General features: G+C 36.8%; 1 protein-coding gene across 1 annotated transcript; it reads right to left on the reverse strand.

Moving 5' to 3' along the window:
• Window positions 1-298: 298 nt before the first annotated feature.
• On the reverse strand, window positions 299-13,108 carry LOC102231548 (glutathione hydrolase 1 proenzyme-like). Its single transcript, XM_005815294.2, has 13 exons — window positions 12,869-13,108; window positions 10,924-11,110; window positions 10,677-10,807; window positions 10,493-10,582; window positions 9,989-10,181; window positions 9,746-9,906; window positions 8,758-8,907; window positions 7,759-7,895; window positions 6,671-6,858; window positions 6,468-6,595; window positions 4,423-4,535; window positions 4,215-4,328; window positions 299-3,045 (listed from the first exon to the last, which is right to left on the reverse strand). Exons 2-13 carry the CDS (start codon window positions 11,079-11,081, stop codon window positions 2,899-2,901), a joined length of 1,710 nt encoding a protein of 569 aa, XP_005815351.1. The 5' UTR covers window positions 11,082-11,110; window positions 12,869-13,108; the 3' UTR covers window positions 299-2,898.
• Between the last annotated feature and the right edge of the window lie 8,008 nt (window positions 13,109-21,116).

Consider the following 21,116-nt stretch of genomic DNA (forward strand, 5'->3'; position numbering starts at 1 on the left):
GCAACCAAAACTCAAAACCTGAATAGTAACGTTACTCATTCTGTTGCTGCACTTTGCAGATGTTCTATTTACCTCTGCATTGTGGCTGCTTAAAGCTAGAAGTGAAACTGGGTGGGTGACTTAATGATTAATTTGTATAATCAATATCTGTGTGCAATATCTCAGACAGTCAGTTCAACCTAAATGAGGAAAATAAAATAAAAGCAAAATCTAATGGCAAGTGAATTCTGTCAATTCCTCAATTTTGATCCCAACACTTTTGCACTATTTAGAACAGAAAAAATACACTTTAAAAAAGTAAGATTTCACAAAATTTGTTTAATAGTCCATATTTAGACACACAAAACATCTACAGTGTTCCAGCAGCTTAAGGGAGGAAAAATATTATAAACTCGCTGAACCAAATCTTTCAGGGTGACATTTTTCAATCGCAATTAAAGATTGATTTATTTTAAGGTGTATTACACTTTACACTTATTTATTGGGGGGATTACTCAAGTGAAGTTCAGGTAGTACCTCTCAGTGGTGAGGGATTTCTCATATGACGTCTGGGGAATTGATTTCTGAGAAAAGCTCTGCTTACTGAAACACTTGAAGAGTAGAGCATCAACATGGAGTAGACCCACTTATCCCAGGAATACATTATACTCAACTTATAACTACACATCTGATTTCACAGAGGTTTATTTATTACTACACAATATATCCTAAATATTCTCCTTTCATGATTAAACCACTCATGTCTTCACTTTTGTCACAACGCTTTTCAAGTTAGAGTAAGAAAGTCTTTGTGTTGGGAACAGTCAGCAGCTTTCACTCTCTCTCCCGCTGCCATTTTTCTCTTGCTGGGGGCCTCATTCTGGGGTCAGCCAAGAGATATATGAGCTCCAGCTAGTCCTGGGTCTGCCCCAAATCCTCCTCCCAGTGGAACGTGTCCAGATCAGCTCTGAGAAATGTTCATGGGAATGTCTCCGCATGTCTGAATATTTAGCTACAGAAACCAGAGTAGCACTCACTCCTTATGTGAGGCGACCTTGATGGTTACAAACTAGAAAACGACCCCGGGCTATTAAAAGAAACGCATATTTTTAGTCAAAAAACAACAACAAGAAAATATTCTGTGAGAGCTTTGCTCTGGAGTCAAGAGAAAAAAATATTCACATAAAAAGATGTCAGTGCCCGCACACACAGTAGCAGCATTGGACAAATAGTGACAGGTCATTACTTTCACTGTTCCCAACTATTTATCATTTCAATATTATGTCATTGTGCAGTATTATGGATTTTCTCATAGTGTTTTCCTAACAGTCATCTTATAACATAATCAAATATGTTACCTTCAGTTGTTTTAAAAATGCTGTATATATCAAACATTGAAATTAGGCCTCTGTCTCTTTAAGAAGCTCCTACTTTAGGTTGTTTTTCTAAACATGTAGGAGATTCATAAATATAGTTATGATATATGTGTATTTCTTTTTTATCATGTCTGTCATCATGAGATATTTACTTAAATATATATTTTTTGTAACTTTTGTTTGCTCAGTTCTTACCTGGAGTTTGAACAGACTTCTTCAGACAAAAGATATGCAGGATAAAAATGTGTTAAAAATAGTGTTATTACATTATATTATATTATATTATATTATATTATATTATATTATATTATATTATATTATATTATATTATATTATATTATATTATATTATATTGAAGGTAATTCCCTGACAGTGAGACCTGAAGCTGAAATGTACTTATTAACATCAATATTTTTATTATCAGCTGTAGTAGTTGTTAAATAATTTCACAGCTGTATTATTGTACCATTGGCATTAACAATGGGCAATAATTAAAACCATTCATCATTTCATCCCTAATGCAACAACTGTGCTCTTCCAGGTCTAATCCTGGTGAGCTAACAATCAAGCTAATTGATACCGCTGACAGCCTCCACCAACAATTTATGTCTGAGACAACAGAGACAGTCCTGACGGTGACAGCTAAGATGGATAATGCCCACTAAAATAGCGTTTCATCCCGCAGATGTAAACATTTTCTGACTGAGTTGTTTTAAAATCAGCTAAAGCTTTCTATCTCTCTGAGGATTAATCACCCTTACAAACACAAGGCTGTGTGACATTTTACGACAACTAGGGGAGCTCTCACTCGCAATAACCTCCCAGAACCTCTGGGAAACATACCATCCCTTTAATGCACAAGAAAACATTTGACCTGCATGTCACATATTTCTTTGACAGTAGGCCCATGATATGCTGTATTACTACAGTATTACTGTAATACTGCAGTATCCTTGTAAAGCTTTATGATTTTAAGTAGAAAATAAAAGTGATAGGAGCACTTTCTAATACTTCCTAGTTCAGGCAATGAAAGACATAATTGTAAGAAGAAGCAGCAAATATAATGAGATGAGGTCACCGTAGGTCGCTGCACTCTGGGTGTTAGGAAATTATTGTGTACCATTATTTTTTCTCCTGCAACGGCTTGTACCTGAGGTGTTACAGTCTGAGCCCTTTGTTATTCCTTTTCTTACTATTCTGCTCAACAAAAAGCAGCTCAGCAGTGCTAGTGATATCAGAAAGAACAACACAAATATTTTTAAATTACACTGGATTACAACAAAACTATAAAATTACATTTAGAAAATGGTTGATAATAAATTAAATTCTCTATAAATAAAGAAGAGATTAGAATTAACAGAAGTGGTGTTTTGTAAAAAAAAAACAAACATAACTCAGTACACGCAAAATCCGCTGAGTCAGTCTGTTGACGATGGTCGTTTGGGTTCATTGAGTTCCTCATCTCTGATTTCTAATGTTGTGTGAAAAGTGTTAAAGTTCAAGCAGCTACTGGAAAGTCATAATCAGCGAAGGATTTATGGCCTCAGTACCCGACAGCGTACCCCCCTTTACGAGGATCCGACTTGGCGAACAGCCTGTTTTCATGACGGACCACCGCCTGCACCACGGCTCCAAATGACGTGAGGAACTCCGTCTCATGGTTCTTCTTTGCCAAACCATCGACAATTTCCTGTGAGGTAAAACAAGAGAGTATGAAAAGCTGAACATTTCTCTGTAGCTTCAGTAACAAAACAGGCCTTCTAAAAGTAAATAAAAATCATTTTTATTTCATTTATCGCTATTTTAAAGCAATTATTTATACTCAGACCATTGTTCTTTTTTATACAAACCAATGACTTCATGAATTTTGAAAACAAGAACTGGGTGTAAATGTTTGAATTTATTTTGAAGATAGACTTTACAAATTTCAAATATATACAGCTCTGGAAAAAATTAAGAGACCACTGCAAAATTATCGGTTTCTCTGATTTTACTTTTTATAGATAGATGTTTGTGTAAAATTAACATTATTCTTTTATTTTATGAACTACTGACAACATTTCTCTGAAATTCCAAGGAACAATTTAGTAAAATGATAAATGGTAAAAAATAATGAAAAATAATGTAAAAAAAATCAAGTTCATATTAATTTAGAAACAACAATACTGTTTTAATAATGTTTTAACTCAGAAAGAGTTCAGAAATCAATATTTGGTGGAATAACTAGCAGGGGTTCAATGCAGCGCTCTCTTATTTTTTTCCAGAGCTGCATATAAAATCGATCACCAAAATATTTTTATCAAATTGTTTTAGAAGATTGTTTAACTCACTCAGTAAAGTCAAGATCTATCATTGATTACAGCTGCAAACTTTTTTAGTCTCTATAAAATAAATATAATTAACTAATTGTCCAAAACTCAACAAATCAGGAAAGATCTTGAAACTCAGAAGACAAACTGACATGGCGTCTAATAACTATATGTTATTTCTGAACAACTACAGATTCAAACATTATAGATTCAGTTTTATGTAAGTGTTAATTATTTGCAACATATACCATTTTGCCATAAACTGGAAAAGACCTTAGCGGTAACCTTGTGATAAAATTAGTTTGTATGTTGTAAAATCATTATGTTGTAAAGTGATTATGATTACTGTTTAACCTCACAACTGAGCTGCTTTCTCTCAGTCAGAGATTAAACGAAAACTTTTCACGTTAATCCCTGAAAGGTGAAGAGGGTTGCTGGTGGCTGAAGTTACAGCATTCTGTGTTATCCAGCTTTTATCGTCTCTCTGAGCAGCACAGCTCTCTAATATTAGCTGCATAAATCAGCACTTCTTTGTGTTTTTGACACTCACTTTATCAAACTCAGGCTCCACCTGAGTGGTGTTGGGACTGAGCTGGTTGTGTAACCTTGGGTCTGTGACGGCTTTATCAACATCGAAGTTGAAGAAGAGCGCGTTGAGAATCACCTTTAGAACAGCAAACATGTCCAACATTGTAAAAAAAGAAAAAAAAAAGTAGAAATGTACACATCTTTACGGTTTAGGTGTGAACGCGTTTTACCTGAGCGATTGAAGTGGTGATTTTTGTTCCTCCTGAACCTCCGACTACCATTTTGACATTGTTGTTTTTGTCAAGAAGGATTGTTGGACACATAGACGACATCGGCCTTTTCCCTGTTAAGAGAATGTAAGGGTTAATTATACTTACAGATAAATAAAAACAAAGCAAATTACCTGCTATTTTCTATTTTGTCCAAGCCAAAGTAAATGTTACTTCATATATGTTGAACAGTTGTATTTTCAAAGTGTCTTTTATTGTAATACAACTTTTGTAGTTAATATAAATTTAAAGGAGGATGTTGTAAAAACTGAAAAAACTAACATATTGTGTGCCTTAGTGTTTTCCAATCAAAAACCTAAATTAGAAAATAACATATTATTCTCCTCCACAGTTCTGTAACTTTATCTTCAGATAAAATACTTATAAAATACACTGAAGCTTAGAGTTGTGTGACAAAATGTTACCAAGGTCAAAGGGCGTGGATAGTTTTGGTAGGCGCAGCATGAAGCTGATTTTTGATTAACAAGTTATAACATGCCTGTGATCAGATGATCCATAAATCACTACATGATTCAGCATTTAGAAAAGTGGTGAGGTTTTAATAATCAGAACAATCAATCACTGAAGTGATCAGTCATTAATAAAAAGAAGGAAAATAGAGCTTTGTAAAATGACATGGCCTGATAACATTTAGGCTGACTTCCAAGTAAAGTTACTTAAGAATTAAGATAAAGAGTCATCCTCCTAAAACACATGCGCCACTGCGGAGCCGAAAGATAAATGTCAAGGTAAAAAGTGAGCAGAAGGGAGTTAATTTAAAAATGATCTGATCTTTACAAAGCTATAAAATTGTTTCAATCTAACCTCAAGCAGTAAAATAACCAAAGTCTTCTAGAACTTATTCTCTACAGGAACCCACTTCTGGTAGAGCAGAATTAGATAAATCCAGATTATTTAAGGGAACATTCTGTATTAGTTTCAACTCAACACCATCTCATACATCTGGCACCATATTTTGACTCACTAAACATTTTTGATTTGTGCAATAAATCTCTTGTGAAGTTCATCATTGGATCAGCTAGAAGATCCAGGACATGTGAAGCAACCATGACCTTCACGATGGTGGAAAATTTCATTATGAGGCAACACATTATGACTTTCTGATGGTCATGTTATGTCTTTATTGTTAGTGCTTTTGAACTCTCTCCAAACGAACCTTTGTGGGCTGCACTCCCAAGGTTAGATGTTGTTTTTCTGCAGCTGCTCAGGAACCAAACTTTCTCTCCAATGTTTAGGATTCCTTATATTTGATATAAACTCTGTGGACTCTGTCTGTCAGAGCCAATGTTGATTCCACACAGATTTAGACCAACCACAATAATTTAATTTTGGATAAACAAAGAAATTTGACAGTGTTTCATTCCTCTGCACTTTTTCTCAGTTTTGTCATTAATATCCTGTTTACATTTTCTAATCAGTTTCCACTAACTTTACCTCTTAGCTGTCTTGGTGTTCTAGTTGCTTCACTGTTGCTGTTTTTCAACCTTTGACGCCTTCATTGTGCAGTTGTATTTATACTGAGAAACTTTTGCATAGTGACTTCTGGAGCGTCGCTGTTGCGTTGGCTTTTATTAATGGTTTAAATGTGAGGAATATAAATTTTCAACTAATTTGTAAACTTTTTGAAAACCTCTTTTCTTCTTCCTTCTACTTAACAATTGCAATATTTTAGCATTACATTACATGCACTTCTCTTACATTTCCAATTATTCTTTTAGGTTTTTTCTATGAATACTCTGTTTTATGTAGCTTTATCCTACTTTGAAATACTTTTAAATGTGACCAGAACTGTATAGATAAAATTTACTGACTGTAGCAACATTTAAGAAAGTTAGCTAGGCGCTATATAGAAGCATTGGTTTAGTTGGTCTCATTTAATTAAAAAACCTGAAACAAAAGTATTTTTAAAACTATTTTGCATACTTTGTACCTTCTGATCCTTTCAGATACACAATTTACACCGGCACAAAAAGTTAAACATCTACCTGGAATAATGAAGTTGCTTGGGGATGGAGGAACACCAAACCCATTAATGATATATGGTGAGCTGAAGTCATCCATCTCATTGTTCAGAATGATTCCTGTAGATCCTGACATGACTTTTGACCCCAAACTGCAGGAAGACAATAACTGATCAGATATGAAGGGACAACAGCTAAAATAGTTGTTGTTATTCAGGAGGTCTTACTAGTGGTTTATGGTGCTGGTGGCAGCCACCGCACTCCCATCCTCTGAAACGACGGACAGGTGAGACGTCCCGTGGTCTTCAGGAAGCCAGAACTGTGGCTCGTAGTAGTCCATGGGATGTGTGGTATCATCCGAAATCTTTTCCCGCATGATGGCAGCATATGAAGTGGAGGTCATGTTCTTGATCAACTTTTGGAAGAAAACAATTTAAGTTGATTAAGTTCAGAACTGTGCTGAACAAATAAACAACAATAACACAGAGCTATAAGGTGTTCGCTTGTCTTGCTTCCTAAGTTACTGTCAGTTTGAGTCTTGTGCTTTTTGTTCATTTAGTTTTGTTTAGTTATTGTTTATTTTATCCTCATGATCTCCAAACCTTGTCAGTTCATCAAACCACTAAGAAATTTCCAAATATTAAGGTCTTTGTACATTTTGGAGTGATTGTTGATAAAGAAATTATTTGGCTTATAAAGCAATAAAAAGCTTTTGTCAGCAACTTAAATAGGGAGACCATATTTTACTTTGGGAAAACCTGGACAACCTGCAGCGGTGTGGGGGAGGGGGAGGGGTGCTGGAGAGAAAGTCTAAAAGCGGGAAAACTACATAAATTTGCGCTTTCTGATTAAGAACAGGGCTGCCCGCACTGACGCGGCTCAGGGATTACGTAATTTGCAGTTGACCAAAATCCCAGACGATTTTTAAATTCCCCCCGGACATCTTTTTAGGTCTGAAAAGTAGGACATGTCCGGGAAAAAGAGGACGTCTGGTCACCCTAACTTAAATACAACCTGTTTGCTAGCAATGTATGTTTAGTCCTAACTAAACTGGAGCCATTTAACTAAGCTGTGACACACATTTCTTCTCTGCTCTGTAAAAATGGAGGAGGGATACAAAGTTCTTGAGTCACAAGGTTGTGTTATCTGCGGATTGCTAAATTACTTCCCACTTATCTACAGCAAGCACATGTAGCCTACTTTGTTTCACTTTCTTTCTGTCAATTCCTAGAAAGGTAAAGGTCAACTTTAACCTTTCTTTCCCCACTCAATTAGCCATGGCATTACAAAAACAAACATACTTCCCGTAACTTACGTCTTCAATGTTGAGAAACTTTGGATCTCCAAGCAAAGTTCTCTTTGCATAAGCGAAGCGAAAGGCCTCCACAATGCGATGGAAAGTTAGGATCTTTTTCTCCTTGGTCGCCATACTGTCTGCACTAAAGTTGTATCCTGCAAATACACACAACCGCATTTAGAGCTTGATTAAAACTAAGGCTTTCGTAATCTATTTATATACTTTTGGGTTCAAATACACAGAGAATAAATTGACTTGGCATGCAATGTGTTTTCATTTAGTTTCACATGTGTGTTACTCCGAGGTGAAAGCCCCAGAAGGAAGACAGTTCAGGACTTTTTCGGTCTTAGCTTTGGGACAGAGGCAGACGTCACGGTAAATCAGCAGGGTGAGAGCATTTTATTTTACACTGACTGAAATGTGAGTCAAGCTTGAACCAGTCATCTGTGTCCAATTAGAAGTGCATTTGTGGGATTACTGTTCGGGTGTCTGAGGCAGTGGGGTACAGTGAGTGGGCGGCCAGTCAAAGGGAAAGGGAGCGGGTTTTGATGATTAATTATTTTAGAGGAAAGTTTCTCTAATCCTCGGTGGCAGATACTGTCACTGCTCCGACACGAAGCCGAGGCAGCGTGACGGTGTCTTCACAGACCAGCAGCTTGAATATTACAGCCCAGCCAACAACAAGCTAAATCAGACAGATGACGTCAGCAGAACAAAGAAAAGGTTTTCAGTTTGAAAATGAGTAGCATTTTAATAATCAGTGCTTATTCCACATCTAAGCCCATATAAGGACAAATGGAGCGCATCCCTGTTAAAAATCAGTATTTTTACAAGCTCCCAGTTACATAACCCGTCCTATTTCTGGTTAAATTAAGTGAAAAGACCTTTTTAAGAGAGGATTTCCTGCACATGTCCCTCTGAGCCGACTCCTTTCTGTGAGAGTGACTGGAAGGCAGCTCACACTGCAACACACTTTCTCCCACTCAGGATGTTTTTGGACGGCGTATCAAGGCTTACCATTCAGGATGTTTAATATCAGCGATAGCACAGGGCCGCTAGCGGGGGCATTGGGAACAACCATGGCGTACTCCCCCACATTCACCCTTAAAGGGTTTTCATCCAAGAGAGGCTTATAATCCCTCAAATCTTCCTTTGTGATGATGCCGCCTAAACATGGATTGACAAACACTGTGAATACATTTCTGAGCAGAAAAGGTGGAACAAATTCTCCTTATTTTGCAAATAGGAGGCGCAGCAAAGCTTATTGAGCAGAAATGCAATAAAATACAGACTTTTATCTAAAGATAGAAACACTGGGTTGAATTTGAAACTTTCATAGCATTAAGAGTTACTGCACAAGATCATTTGCAACAGACTCTAAGAAGGACTTAGAACAGAAATCCTGTGTCAAGCTTTTATTTTCCAGAATAGACCTACATATGTTGCTTGAAACGTCTTTAAAGTCAAGTCAGCTTTTATAAAAGTGGTTCATTACAAATATTGTTGACTTTTCAAAGAGTTTTTTGCCACTACAGCCACAAACTTAAATATTATTTTTTGGGTTTTCACGTGAAAGATCAAAGAAAGTATGAGACGACTTTTATAGTGAAAGGATTTCTGCTGGGTGGCAGCATTATGCTGTGGAGACAGAGATGCTGATTAGTTGATAGAAAGCTGGAATGGAGTAAAATACAGAGAAATCCTTAAAGATAAAAACCTGTTTGAGGCTGCAAAAGTCTTTAATTTATATCAAGAAAATTATCCTAAACAAACAACATCAGTTACTTGTAATGTTTTAGCTCCAAGTATTTATTTGTGTTAAAAGAGCTAAAATTCAAACTCAGTTGCACTTTTTTGGGGGGAAGATTTGAAAACTGATGTTCACACATGATCAAATTAAGTTTGAGCTCATAGCAAAAGCTATTTCAAGGGGAAATGAGTACTTTCACAGGTTGGTGTGTGTAGCAACAATACAAAATTGTTTAATAGTAAAAAACAATGATACCTGCATCCTGAATATCTTTCACAAGCTCATCTGACAGTTGTCCTGTATAAAACTCCTCTGCTCCTTTCTCGGCTATTCTCCTGTATGTTCCTGCCAGCCTGGTGAATTTAATGGTGTCATTTTCTTTCAGCACGCCGCCGTTTTTTGCACAAAACACTTCACTGAAAGAGGACAAGAAAGATCATGTCAGACAGAGAATGTTATCTATGAAGAAGAGAGCTAATTAAAGGTGATGTCTCTCACCAGAGGGCTGTGTCATTCACAATGAGTTCCTTGGTTCTATCAATAGCGATCGCCATCGCCTTGCCCATTGGAAATCCTTTCTCTGCAAGTTCAATGCTTGGCTGAAACAAATCTTTCCAGGGCAGTTTGCCATGTCGTTTGTGGGCCATGTCATAACCCCGAAGCTCTCCGGGAACAGCAATGGACAACCCTCCTAAAGACCAAGAAACGGTTGAAAAGTTTATATATTTAGGGGAGCTTTTATTCATTTTATTTTATCTTTTTGTGTTTCTGAACAGAAGAAACATCCTAAAAATAAATCTGTGTGCTTTGCAGTTGCTAAATGTCTAAACATGAAACAGCGATCAATGATTTATCGGGGGGAACCATCCCATATCAAGATATACAAGGACAATATAGGGCAGTTCCAATGTATCGACAGCAAATTGAAGAGATTATATCACATTGTAAGGCAGGAGGACCAATGCATGTCATCTTATTTTCATTTCTACATTTGAACATTACCTTTTTGGGATAATACTGTGCTGTTTCCAAACATGTCCTTCGTTGCATTTTGAGGCGCCGTCTCCCGTGCATCAATTACCTCAACTTTTCCTGCATAGAAGTCACATCGTTTCCATGAGTTTGTTTGGTTTGTGGAGATGCAGAGATGTGAGAGTCTTGTGGTGGGAAATGTGTGTTGTTGTACCAGTTTTTGCATTGTAGATGGTGAGGAAAAGACCTCCTCCTATGCCCATACTGTGAGCATTCATTAATCCAACACATAGCAGCGACGCTATTGAGGCATCCACTGCAGATCCTCCTTTCAGCAGAATGTCCCTACAGTACAAACAATTTAAAAAAACCACATAGGGATAGCTTTATTCTTTGCGTAGGTGGTCACAGTTATAACTCAAACAGGTTTTTATATCAATGTTGTCGAAACAAGCTCTTACCTGCCAACCTCTGAGCAGGGGCCTGCATCTGCTGCTACTGCTGCCTTCCAGGAGCCATTCGCTCTGTCTTTCCTCAGACCAAAGAAAACACCCAGAAATGTGGCGAGGCATGCTAACAGCAGCACTGCAAGGGCTACTATTATTATTTTCTTTGCCATTTTGAATCTTCGGGAACCTAATAATTTGTCTGGAGAGGAAAAAATACCAATGTAAATGTAAAACATTTGCATTTGTCATTTGACTTAAAAAAAAGGCAGGACTTATTTGAATCCAGTCATTGTTAAACAAAGTCTCACAAATCAAGTCATATCAATTATTGTCATGATTCATTTGTGTTTTCTTCCTAATATTTATGGATTTATTTTTGACATCAAGGTCTTGTCATACTTCAGTATTGTTGTTGGAGTCTTAAAATATAATTTATAATTTTGTGTTTTCTGTTTGTATTCTCACCTGGTCCAAGTGTCTCCTCTACCCTCTCCTTGGTATTTATTTAAGCTCTTTCATTTGTATTGTTTCCCACTTTTTTAATGTAATTATTTAAATCATTCTGCATTTGGTTCTTACTGCAAACTCATTCAATTCATTCCTAATGTGATAAAAAAAAATAACTTTGAGTTTAGCTTTGTGTGTAACTCAAAAGGAGATATGTTATCATTATAAAATGAAATGCAAAACTACCGTAAACACATAGCACAGCTGTTATTCATTGTTCATCATCTATTTATCTACTATTATTATTTTTCCTGTTGAGTCGGTTGTACATCTGCATATTGAGAATAATATTTTGAATTTTTGGTGAGGTGAGCAAATATTTAGGTACCTCTGACTAATCAGCAATGAAAATGTAACAAAGAAAGCCAGTTATTGGGGATATGTTTGTATTTCTCTCTTTATAGGGAGTCATGATAATATAGAATCATATATTGCAGATGTTTTAAGCAAGACAACATACAAATATAAACTCCTCCCTGATGAAAGAAGACACTCTTTCCTACTTTAGAAAACACAGATTAAACTGTTTAGGAATATTTCTGGTGACAATAAAAAAAGCAAAGTCATGATGTGAAATCAAAATAGCACCACCTATAGCTGTTAAAGAGGTAATGCAGGTTTTAAAACTGCATTGACAAGCAAGGAGCGACAGCTTTTCTACCTTAGCAGATGGCTTGCATAAATAAGCAGCTAATATCAGCTTGTGTTACTATAAGAGCAAAAATGCAAAAAAAACAAAATATTAACATGCTGTGCATTGATCTATGACAAGTAATACTGAATTTAGCAGATGCTCATTATCTACTTTTGCTTAAATCTTAAGGTCAGAATAGAAATATTATAACAGATACTAATCATAACAAGCTAGATAGTTTTAGCCACAGTTGTGTTAATGTTCGAAACATGAACGCAACAATGTTTTGTCTGAATATTTCTACTTTCCGGAAATGAGAAGTGAGCAGTAGAGCTACTCTTACTGGAAACATCAAATAAAAATATATTTATCTCTTTTGAACTTTGTGAACCAAATTTGAAATTTCAGAAAGTCACGAGTCTGCAGAGGAATATTTTAGATCTGGGAGTCACTGTACCACACTTGCTGTGCTTTCCAAAGCCCAAAAAGAAAAATGACAGCAAAAAATAAAAAAATAAAAATAAAAACTGTCTGGAGTGTTTCAAGTTTATCCCCTTAAACCCCCAAAGCCTCTTGTCAGGCTGATTCTTTGCTCTGTCACAGAAGTGTACCCAGATTATGTAACAGGGGAGTGAACTGATTTAGTTGAACAAGGGTTGCATGCTGCTCTACAGAAATCACTTGCAGAAAGTAAGTTTCTGATTTTCACATCTGATACCATCAGAATGACTCTATTCAGTTTTTAGTCTAACAAAACCATAAACAAATTGAAGGAATCGTTTACCTCTTTCAGGATAAAAAAGGAAAATCTCTTACCCTGGTTCTTCTTGGAGCTCCTGCTGTAGGCTGTGGCCGTTTTGCCAGCAGCTTATAGGTGATGCATTTATATCACAATCATTAAACTTTAACCCATCCCACAATAAACCCTCTAACCTGAGTCATCATTAGTGGTCAAAAGAACAGACCGAACAAGGAGAAACAACTAGAAAAACAGCCTAAAAGTTATTTTGTTCACAGTGTTCATGTTGATGAACACAGACTGAGTTACTGCATGACCCTGAAACTTAGAGTAAACAACCTGCAGGCGAAAGATTTTCTTTTATCTACAGTGATACTTAAACAGATATGTGACAAATATTAACTTGCAGAAGCGTCATTTTGTTGGCCATTCATTCTAAATGGATGATGTAGGAAGAAAATGTTTTGCAATGGTTGTGTTACACAACTCCACCAGCAGTATAACTCAGAGGAAAAATAGGAATTTCTTTATAATAAAATGTTTCACAAACTTTCTCATTTGGGAGTTTTAAACAAAGTGCACGCTAAATGAGAAAAAATAAGAGTTTTCATGAAGGTGAGGGAAAGGATCACATCTCCTGAGTGAGGAGGGAAAAGACACTGAAACTGAATTGTTTCAAGACAAAACCTCCAGTATCTAAGCAACCAGACCACTTAGCATGGACAACATCAGGGACATTTGACTGTGAACTTTGACATCGACACTTTTCTGTCTCATCCTGTGGTAACTAACTCACTGCTCTCTCAACAACTAATGTCTAAACCTGATGATTCCTGCACAGCTTAAACTCTAAGTTCAGGCGTCATGTGAAGCTTTGCCTGTCAATAGTTGAGACAAGATGTGAGAAACATTTCATGAGCTTCATACCGGATGACCTGAAGCGGCTTAGGGGAGGAATAGTTCAGATGAAATCAGAAAGAATACCTCAGCTTTATGAACAAGTATGCTTGTGGTTTTCAGGACTAGTTTTGTAATTTTTGATGTAATTTTATCCTTAACTCTCATTGTAAGAGATATCACTACTCTGCCACTGTATTTCCACCCCTAGTATGTTACAACCACACAACTTAAAGCTGCAGTAGGTAACTTTTATGAAAATGTATTTTTGTGCATCTGTTAAAATGTCCTGACAGTAGAACAAATGAAAGAGAATCTATAAAAATAAAATAACACTCTTCTACTTTCTCCTTGTAGTCTTACAGCCATCTGCAAAAATGCACAATTTAATCAGGAACAACCAATCAGAGCCAGGAGGAGAGAAATGCTTTTTGTACACACTGCTCACACATTTCCCCCCTTCTACGTATTATTGTTCAAGCTTAAAATTGCAGGTGTGTGTTAACGCCGGAGAAACAACAAAATTTTTACAGGAAATTTCTCTCCTACAGGGCAGACCGAGCTGTGTAGGGAGAGCTGTAGCGCAGCAGAGAGCGAGAGGCAGTGACCTGTAAGGTGTGCTGCGGGAAATTTTGTTTTCTTACTACTCCCTACTGAGGCTTTTATTTATTTTTAATGTGATTATGTAATAGACAAAACATATTGTTGTTCAGAGAAAGAAAAATGGTACAAAGTTCACTTTTTTTAATGAAAAAGCAAAAGTAGGATTTGTACATATCCTACTTTATGTGATTTATCACATAGACCACATGTGTCAAACTCAAGTCTGGCCTCAAGATTGTATAGACCACATTAATAAAACTTCAAGATAATAGCTCTCTGTTTAGATATTATTTATTATTTCAAATCAAATCAACTTTTATTTGTACAGTGCCAAATTACATTGATGAAAAAAGCCATATTCTGTAATATTTTTAACAGTTTAATAGGTAGTTTCATTAATACTTATAGGATATTCATAATTTTGATGTTAAATGGAATGAAAACAAGTTTTATACCCCTGACCAAGGAGAAGAAACAAAAAGATCAGGAATGCAGTTGTGGAGAAGCTTAAAATAAAAATTATGCTATAAAAAAATATGTCCAAAGCATTGTTCGTTTCACAGAGCAAGCATCTTCCCAAAACGGAAGAGTGACACAACTGCAACCTCAGCAAGATCGGGGGGTCCACCTCACCTGTCAGTCCAGGTGTTTAGAGATGCAGCTATTAGTGCCATGGTAACTTTTGGATGAAATGCAGAGATACACAACCCAGGCGGAAAAAAATGTAAACAGGAAAGTTATTAGCTATCCACCAATCTGGCCTTTACAGAAGAATGACAGAAAGAAGGATCTTAAAAAATAAAAACATTCAAGTCCTGATAGGATTATCTACATTACTGGCTACAATCCAGTTTTTAAAACTATTTTAGAACAGTTTCTTAAAGATACCTTTACCAAAAAACAGCAGCCATAAAATTGCTAACAAACTGTATATCATAGTTTTCCATTTTTCAAGAGACTCAAATTGTGAAATTTTAACTCCGTGTTTGTTACATGTGATGTGACACAACTCTGCTTTTCCTTTTTACACAATTCAAAGCAGAAGATGTGTTTAGGGTTTCCAATGTGTGATTTTTTTTTTGACTCAGCATTGACTCAGCAGCAGGTAATTCAAGAAAGGGTATTTTTTATGAAGAAGTCATTACATGACTTTTATGACAAGCCATGAAGTCATCCTAAACTTGAGCAATAACTTTTTCTAGCTGAACAGCTGAGAGTCACTGAATAAAAACAAAAAAAGTGTTCTTGCAAAACAAAAATTGCATTACAAAATTAAGCATAAAAGTTAGATATTTAACTTTTTATCATTAAAAAGTTAAATATAATGGGTGCAAGATGCGATTAGAAACTTTTATACTGTTAACAAAAATAAAAAATCACAGTTTGCTCAACACGTGAAGTTTAACGGGGAGGTATTACGCAGTTCCCAGGCACACTAAGCACCACTAAGTTACTATGTTGCCTTAAGTCGGACAAAATGTGAGACAATGGGAACATTTCAAAAAGTGGATGTGACTGGTTATGTACATGGACCTTACCAAGTTCGCCCACAACCGACCCAAGTGACCGCAAGTCTCACAAACAAGGCCTCGCAGCGCGTTGTTTCTATGTAAACACGACTCGATTAGTGCATCATTTCTACCGGATTTTCACAATATATCACCTACTACAATGGACAGAGGAACTAACAAGTTCATGTCATCTTTTTTGGATGAGATCAAGGTGTTTGAGCCAAGCGATGCCTCCAACATTGTGCACGTCACAGCCAAATGCTTTCGCTCAATGAGGAAAACGGCAGATCCACACACCCTCTACATCAAGGGTACCCAAACTTTTTGAGACCAAGATCTACTTTTTCTCTCACCAGCCGGCTGAGATCTACCTCATGACACGAAGACATAAAAATTGTAAATTAAACTCTATTGACTTATTTTATATGCGAATATACATCAGTTATAGCAGAAATAATAAAGTGATAGAAAACCTAATGCAGTTCTTCCTCAGTGAGACTCTGTCACTGGGAGGAGGTTACTGGTTTCTTAGTCACAAGCTGGTTGCAAACCTGAGGCCAGCAGGTGTCAGTCAGTTATGGTAGATCTGACATTTGGTTTGATGACGTCAATATGAGAAGCTACAGACTGATAGGAGGAACCAAAGAGCTCTGTAAAGGTAAAGGCAAATCTTCTGAAGTTGGGATATAATTAATTTAATTTCACATAATTACCACGGTAGAAACCATTTGTTTGTTAAAATTTTATGAAATATATTTGTTATATTTGATGTTTGTTGTGAATGACGTATACTCACAAACGAACGAGGTAATTAGTCCAACGTTTAGAAACTACAGCGGCTGTAATGCGGTAAACAAAGGTAAACAAAGGTAAAATAACCCGAACAGGTGATCAACTCAAAACCACTCTACCTTTTTACTCTCTCTCTCTTTGTAGTTTAAGCACACCTGTTACCGTGGCAACCGCCTGCGCCCCGCTAGACGAGCAGAGATTACGTTAAAAACATAACATTCAGTCCGTTACGGTATCAAGTTTTATTTCTAGATTATTAATCAGCGCTTCCCTGAACACAGCGATGGTTGATCGACTAGCTGTGCTTGGTGCTAACGTGGCTAACATGAGTAACAGTTTAGTCCAAAGCCTTTTCTGCTCAAATAAAATCTTTAGTGTATGTCAGATACAGACACATTGCATATTGATCTGTTTAGCTAACGTAAGACTGTGTAGCAGACAGGCTTCAAGGTGTAGAAGTTGTATCAGTTCTGCCATTATGCTGTACTTAGCTAACGGGAAGCTAACGGTGTGTTTGTGAGACGGCCACGCACGTGGTAGCCGCGCTGCTACGTAGAATGGTCATCAGCCAATGAAAAGCGGCCCCTGTGGTAAGGTCCATGACGTGCTGCTGGGCTGAAACTGTTTCCTCACTTAGCCTACTGACTTTTGGTCGACATGTTCAGGCGGCAGAGACGCACTCTTCAGTCATGATGATTTCAATCGTCACGGAGTGATGAAACTGAAATCCAGACGTCAAATTCAAAATTATACTTTATTGGCTGATAAAGATTTATTTAGATTTTCACACATACTGTAGTTTCAAACCAAGCAAACTTTCAGTTTTGCAGATTTGTTTGCTTTTCAGTTGAACTGTACAGGATAAATGTCACATTAAAGGTGACGAAAGGAAGGAAGTATTTGATCTCAGTCTTATTTTTACCACAATACATTCAGGTTTTTTAACACTTGAGAACCTGGCAGAGAGGTGTTTTCCTCTTCTTCCCCTGTGTGTTTCTCCGTGTGCTTCCTTATTAACACAGTTTGCATCCTGTACACAAAGAAATCACAACATCCTGACACATCCATCTGTGCTGCTTATGGTGCAAAGGCAATCAGGAGGCTGCACTGTAAATCAGCTCCTGTGCAGGAGGCAGGTATTCACAGACACATCAATATCATGCCAGCTTTATGCTTGACAGTGCACAGTAGAGAAGCTGTGTGGGGGGCAAATTAGCTTTAGGTATTCTCACACCTGTGCCAGGATTTTCTTTGAGTTTAAAAAATGTTTTTTTGACTGAGCGAATCTGAGGAAACAGTGCGTGGTCCGACCTACAGATAAAACTGGAGAGCATTAAACTTTATTTCCTTTAGAGAGCACCAGCCACATTTCTGTGACTGATTGCAGAAACAAATGCCTTTGCAGATGTATCCAATTCACTTTGTGCCGCCGTTATCAGGAATGACAGATGTCCCTTACAGGGCATATTTGTACTGCGTAAAATGTATCACAAGTACATGTTTTTCAGCTCAGAGAAGAAACCAACAGAGCGGCACAGACAAAAGGTAACCTTATCAGCAGGAAAATGCAACACTACGAATTAGAATGAGCCCTGTGCTCTTCCTGGCTTCACTGGTGGATTTATTTTCACAAAACAAAACAAAAAAATAACATTAAAATTTCCATCTTATCAGGAAAAGTGTGTCAGAATGAAAAGGATTTATCTGTTTATCTGTCTGTTTATCTGTCTATCTCAGCTATCTCTGAGACAACGCTAAACACTAATTGTTCACCTATTTGAAATCTACAGTTTGTGATTTTTTTAATTGCTTTGTTACATTTCTCTGATCTAATAACTATTAGTTGAAGCTCCACAACATTTAGTCCATCACAGCAGTAATTTCTCCTTCCTTACAACAAATTACAATAAATCATTTTGGACTTGCATCAACGCTTCCATATAACAAATTCTCTGCTATATTTTACCGTTATCATTCGCTCATGTCATGTCAGGAAGAAATTAACTCTACTTATCAATGCTGAATAGTAATTCCCTGTGAAACTAATAGTCATTATTTCACTGCTTATGATTTTACAAGCAGAAATGTTGGAATAGTTGTCAAAATATGTCAAACAAATTTTATTAAATTTTTTAAAGTCTCCCAAATTGTGTGCTAAAAATGTGCTAAAGAACGACACAGCAAGTCCTTTCTGCCCGAGGCTATCAGACTGTATAATTCAGTCTCTAGAGTTGTGCGTTTTAAATGTTGATTATATATTTAATGTACTGAGCAATATGTGTGTTCTTAGGACTATCATTATATACTCATTGCTATTTATTATTGTTGTTATTGTGTGCAATACTGGGATAAACTAAATTTCCCCCATCTAAGGGATCAATAAATTATTTATTTATTTATTTATTTTTCTATTATTATTGAACAGTTTTTTTTCCGGGTGAACCTGACACTTCAGTGACGATATTGTTTACGTTGGTGCAGTTTGTATGAGCTGTTTTGAGAAATGTACGGGGTTTTGTGTAAATGTTACAGTTTTTCTTGATTGCTTTGGGATCCACTCCGTTTTCATCACCACTATCCCAGCAGAGCAGAAGACAGCTCTTGCAAATGCAAGAACCATTTTACATTTGTTTGACACAAAACATTTGGTTCTTTACAAAACATTTAACACAGCAGATCAAACTGCATTGTTGTAATTATGGCAACCAAACAGAAATCACCTGTTCTTAGCTACATTAAATTACCTTACATCAGTATGAATCCACTCAAGTATCTGTTTCACTCTATGTCCCAAAAATCTTCTCTTAGCGATCAATCTGCAGAAGTCGCCATGTCTGTGTTGATCTTTACTAGTTTGAATCCGAGAAGATGAGTCTGAGTAACAATAGTAGTCATTTATTTTATTATTTGATATTATTTTAAGTTTACATTTACTGCATTTTCTGTAATATTAAAGGTATGTCAGTTTTCAGTTACCGTTTGAACAAAATGTCATGCAGTCAATAAAATGTGGACTGAAGCTTTTCTGGTTCTAAACCCAGTTCTTTCCAATAAGGACAATTTGGCACCAGCCGTGTTTAAAGATGACCAACAATACTAGCATAAAAGTGATATAATGTGTTATCTAATATGTAGTAATTGACTGGAAGACCTCATGTTTAAATGTATGTAATTTGTCTATGAAAAGAGACCAGAGTACGTGGAGAAAACCAATTCAGTCAGAGAGAGAACCCTTGTATGTGAGAGAGAGAGAAAAATCTCAGAAAAACAAGTTGTATATTGTCTTTATCACCAATTAATCATTATGTTTTGATCCCTGGGATAAAGTCAGGACCAAAGCCCAAACAAAATCAAGAACAAGCCTTAGAAGAAAGTAAGCTCAAGCTAAGTTATTCATACGGTAATCATAATGAATTAGCTGTTTCTGAAAACAACTAAGACGAAACTGGCTGTTGGAGCTCATTAGAAACTTATATAATCACTCTGGACCAACTGGTTGCACTGGTGCACCACACTATTTAAGTTACTCCCACAACATTTAGGTTGAACCCAAATCAGTTTTCAAACGAACCCTCAACATCACCTGCAAAGACTGAGTGAAGGAAATAAAAAAGTGTCCTTTTATCCTGTCATGGTTTGAGTTTTTCTGTGTATTAATTTTGAGTTTTCTCTGTCTCTGAGTCTCCGTGTTGTCCTGTCTCCCCTTGATTAGTTCCCAGGTGTGTCTCGTTCCCTGATTACCTCCTGTGTATTTAGTGTCACCTGTGTCTCTGTGTCTTTGTCGGGTCCTCGTCGTGTGTCAAGCCAGTCGTCTGTTGTCGTCTGTGCTGTCTAGCTGGTTGTCAGTCAGTCGTCCGTTCGTTTCGCCAGTTGCTACCGGTGCTGAACCCTGGATTCTGTTCTGCTGTGCTGCCTGGTTGTTGGACTGTTTGTATTTCGGACTTGCTCATCATTAAATCATCACTTTACTTCTACCTGGGTGTAAGCGTCCTGCCTCACCATCTCCACCCACACAACGTGACATATCCGGCATGTTGCAAAGACAGAAAAACTTCTTACTGATGCTGAGATAGGTTATTACCTTCTCATCTCCACATTTGAAAGTCAAAAAGTTTTATTGCTTGCATTTGAATGCAAACATGAATTTTATAAATAAATTTAAAAAAATTTAAAGCTTCACTTTTATCCTATAGGAGCATCCAGAAAAACAAAGTAACCAGAATCTAGTAGAGAATAATGCACTTTTCAGAAATGATATGTTTTCCTGGTAAAGTTATTTATTATGAGGAATTTAAAGTGTTTTTTGCGCTTCAGTTGAGTATTCAATCAGTGTGTGTTTGTCTCTAACCTGTCTGCCTTGCTTATGATGCGGGGAAAGGTGGGAAACCGAATCTGACAACATTCAACAGTCTGCTGCATGACTCTCGCTCCCAAGCTGAGCAGCAGCTCTCCGTCTGATTGGCTGAGAAGAGCTCAAGCTCCGAGTGGAGGCAAAGGATGCCAGAGTGCTCAGGCAGTGCAT

This window comes from Xiphophorus maculatus, chromosome 8 (assembly GCF_002775205.1).
Source record: "Xiphophorus maculatus strain JP 163 A chromosome 8, X_maculatus-5.0-male, whole genome shotgun sequence".
In the NCBI taxonomy this organism is placed as follows: Eukaryota; Metazoa; Chordata; class Actinopteri; order Cyprinodontiformes; family Poeciliidae; genus Xiphophorus; species Xiphophorus maculatus.